At 59.0% G+C, this 2,597-nt stretch overlaps 1 protein-coding gene across 1 annotated transcript in view; it reads left to right on the top strand.

The window, feature by feature from the left end:
* Positions 1-2,167: 2,167 nt before the first annotated feature.
* LAG3 (lymphocyte activating 3) overlaps positions 2,168-2,597 on the top strand; it is a gene marked incomplete in the record, with an annotated part of 9,353 nt that continues 8,923 nt past the window's right edge. The window contains 1 exon segment of the mRNA XM_014585145.2: positions 2,168-2,546. Coding sequence (XP_014440631.1) covers positions 2,489-2,546 — 58 coding nt within the window.

Below are 2,597 nucleotides of genomic sequence, written 5' to 3'. Positions count from 1 at the left end.
CCAAGCGACAGAAGACAGAAAACGGGGCATCGGCATGAGCTCCCTGCCAGCGGGCTGGGGGTGGGAGGCTCCCCCAGGGCCTGGAAGTGGGGTGGGATCCGACCCCAGCCACTCTTAACCTGGCTCCCTGCTCTGGCCCTGCCCAGGGCTGTCCCCCTCCCCCCTCCCAGCTTCTCGTTTTCACCTGTCCACACACAGCCCACCCCTTCTGCTATGTCCCCTCCTGCCCTGCTCTCTCTGAGCTCCCAGCTGGTCCCCAGTGGCTCCTCTCCCCCTTGCTCTTGTCCTCCCTCCCCCACCAAACCCACCCTTCTCTGGTGACCTCCCTGACCTCTGCACCCCCCAGCCTCGCGTCCTGCCCCATCCTTATCCTGCCTGACCCCTGGATCCCCATCAGACCCCTCTTTTCAGACAGCGCCAGGCCGGGGTGGGGCCGGGGTTGGGGCCAGAGCCCCACAGCTGCCCCCCTCCCCTCCCCTTTTTGTATAATTTAATAAAGAAATGGTCGCGCTTCTGTTTTTAACCTGTCTCCTGCTTTCCCGGAGCCCAGTCAGTGCCAGGACAGGGTAGAGGAGGGGAGGGTGGCCGACCTCACATTCTGCCAGAACCTCGCCCTTCCTAAGGAAGCATCAGTAGTCCCTACCACCTGCAGCTCCAGAAGACACTGCAGGGTGGACCAGGAGCCAGGCTGGAGAGCTACCCTAGGTCCTGTTTCGGATTCTTGGGGATGCACCTCCCCGTCAGTACACACGCTTCCCTGCGAACCCACACAGGACCCAGGCACTGCTGAGCCCAGTGGAAAGCTACCAGCGCTATTGTGCTGAACCAGGCAGATAGAGCCAGCCCCAAACAGGAAGTCCCGCCCCTGGAGTGGGAGAGGGCTGGTAGGCCTGGGTCTCAATCTCCAGGATCCGGAGTAAGCTGCCTGGCACTAAAGATGCCTTCTGCCTGGCATGGAGGAAGCACGCGCCTTCCTGTTAAGCAAGGGAGAACTCGGGCTACTGTGGGTCACACACATGTTGCCAGGTCCTGTCACCTGTCCTCCAACTCTCCCAGCTGGGCTGCTGGTCTAGGCTGGGAAGCAAGAGTTCACTGTCAAGCTCAGGCTTTTTCTAGAGCTGCTAGCTCCTTTTTTATTATTTTGCTATAGGGAATGTGTGTGTGCTTGCTGGAGAGAAGAAGCAAGAAAGTGAGACATCATCCCCTAGGGGTGGGGTGGCTACACAGTCCCTTCATTCCCAGGATTTGGGGCATGCATGCACATGTGCCCAGCATGTTTCTGAAGCCACCAGATCCGGGACTCGAACCGTACAGTCAGCTCTGTGAGATCCAGCTGTCTTCACCACCACACCATCTCACTGTTTCATTTGAATGTGATTTCTGTTAACAGATTACTGTATTTCTCTATCTCTCAGCTAAGAAATTCTGGATTGGGGGAAGCTTTTGAGTGTGTGTGTGGCGGGGAGTGGGGGGAAGGCTTTGGCTCATTGACAACACCATTCTTTTCAGGAGACACCCAGAATGCTTCCAGTGTCAGGGCTAAATCAGACACACACACGCACACACACACACAGCTTCTGCTTTCACAGGGAGAATTGACCTCGGCAAATTCCTTAATCTCTGTGAGCCTCAGTCTTCTCATCTGTACAATGGGTAAAATACTGGATTTCACAGTTACCAGGTGTAACATGCCCGGCACAAAATAAGGGCTCCATACCACGGGGCTGTCCCCGTCCCCCAAGTTGGATGCCCTGAGACCTACCTTTTAGGGTGCAGCAAAGCTTCCTATCCACCCTTCTCAGAACACACTGGGCGTAAGTGGGAGGCAGGTCTACAGGGGTAATGAGGTCAGGGAGGACCTCGGTCCGGGAAAGGGCTTACCATGTAGGAAGTGGACGTTGGACCGAGATGGACCAGGGGCTAGTTGCCGGTTTGTGGAGGGCAGAAGGTCCCCAGGAAAGGGAGCAGTCTGAAGGCTGGGGGAGGGCTGAGGAGGGGGCGGTGGGGACACCCGGGGCTGAGGAAGTAAACAAGGGGAGCGCCACCACCGGGGTGGGGGTGGAGGGTGATGCTGCTGGGAATCAGCCCCCTCAGACTTTCCACTGCGAAGCGAAACCGTGAGCCCTGGGGGGTGGGGGGCGGGCAGCGGGGAGGGGAAGTGGGGACGGTGGTGGGAAGCAGAAGGACAAGGGCGAGGGCCAGGGGCAGCAGAGCAGCATCCCAGCTCCTGACAGCCACCTGCTGCACCGGGCCCCATTCCCTGGGACCTCTAACCTCACCCAGGAGGCCTGGTCTGGCCAGCTTTCCCCAGCTTCCAGCCGCTGAGCCTGGTCCCTCCCCACTCTCTCCAGTCCTCCCTCCTGGTCCCCCTTCCTCTAGAGTCCCTTCCTCCGCTTCTCTCTTTGCAGAATTTCTTCATCCCAAGCCCCTCCCCTTTTCCTGACCTCCTCCCTTGGGTGGGCTCCACCTGGCCCAGACCAAAGGGAAGATGTGGGAGGCTCAGTTCCTAGGCTTGCTGCTTCTGCCACAGCTGTGGGTGTCTCCAGGTAAGATGGGATGGTGGAGGGGGTGGCCTCCAGACCCACAGGAGGGGGCCA

The sequence above is a fragment of the Tupaia chinensis genome, unplaced genomic scaffold (genome assembly GCF_000334495.1).
Source record: "Tupaia chinensis unplaced genomic scaffold, TupChi_1.0 Scaffold149011_1, whole genome shotgun sequence".
In the NCBI taxonomy this organism is placed as follows: domain Eukaryota; kingdom Metazoa; phylum Chordata; class Mammalia; order Scandentia; family Tupaiidae; genus Tupaia; species Tupaia belangeri.
Note: the sequence above shows the minus strand (reverse complement) of the source record. Positions and strands in the feature narration are given on the sequence as shown.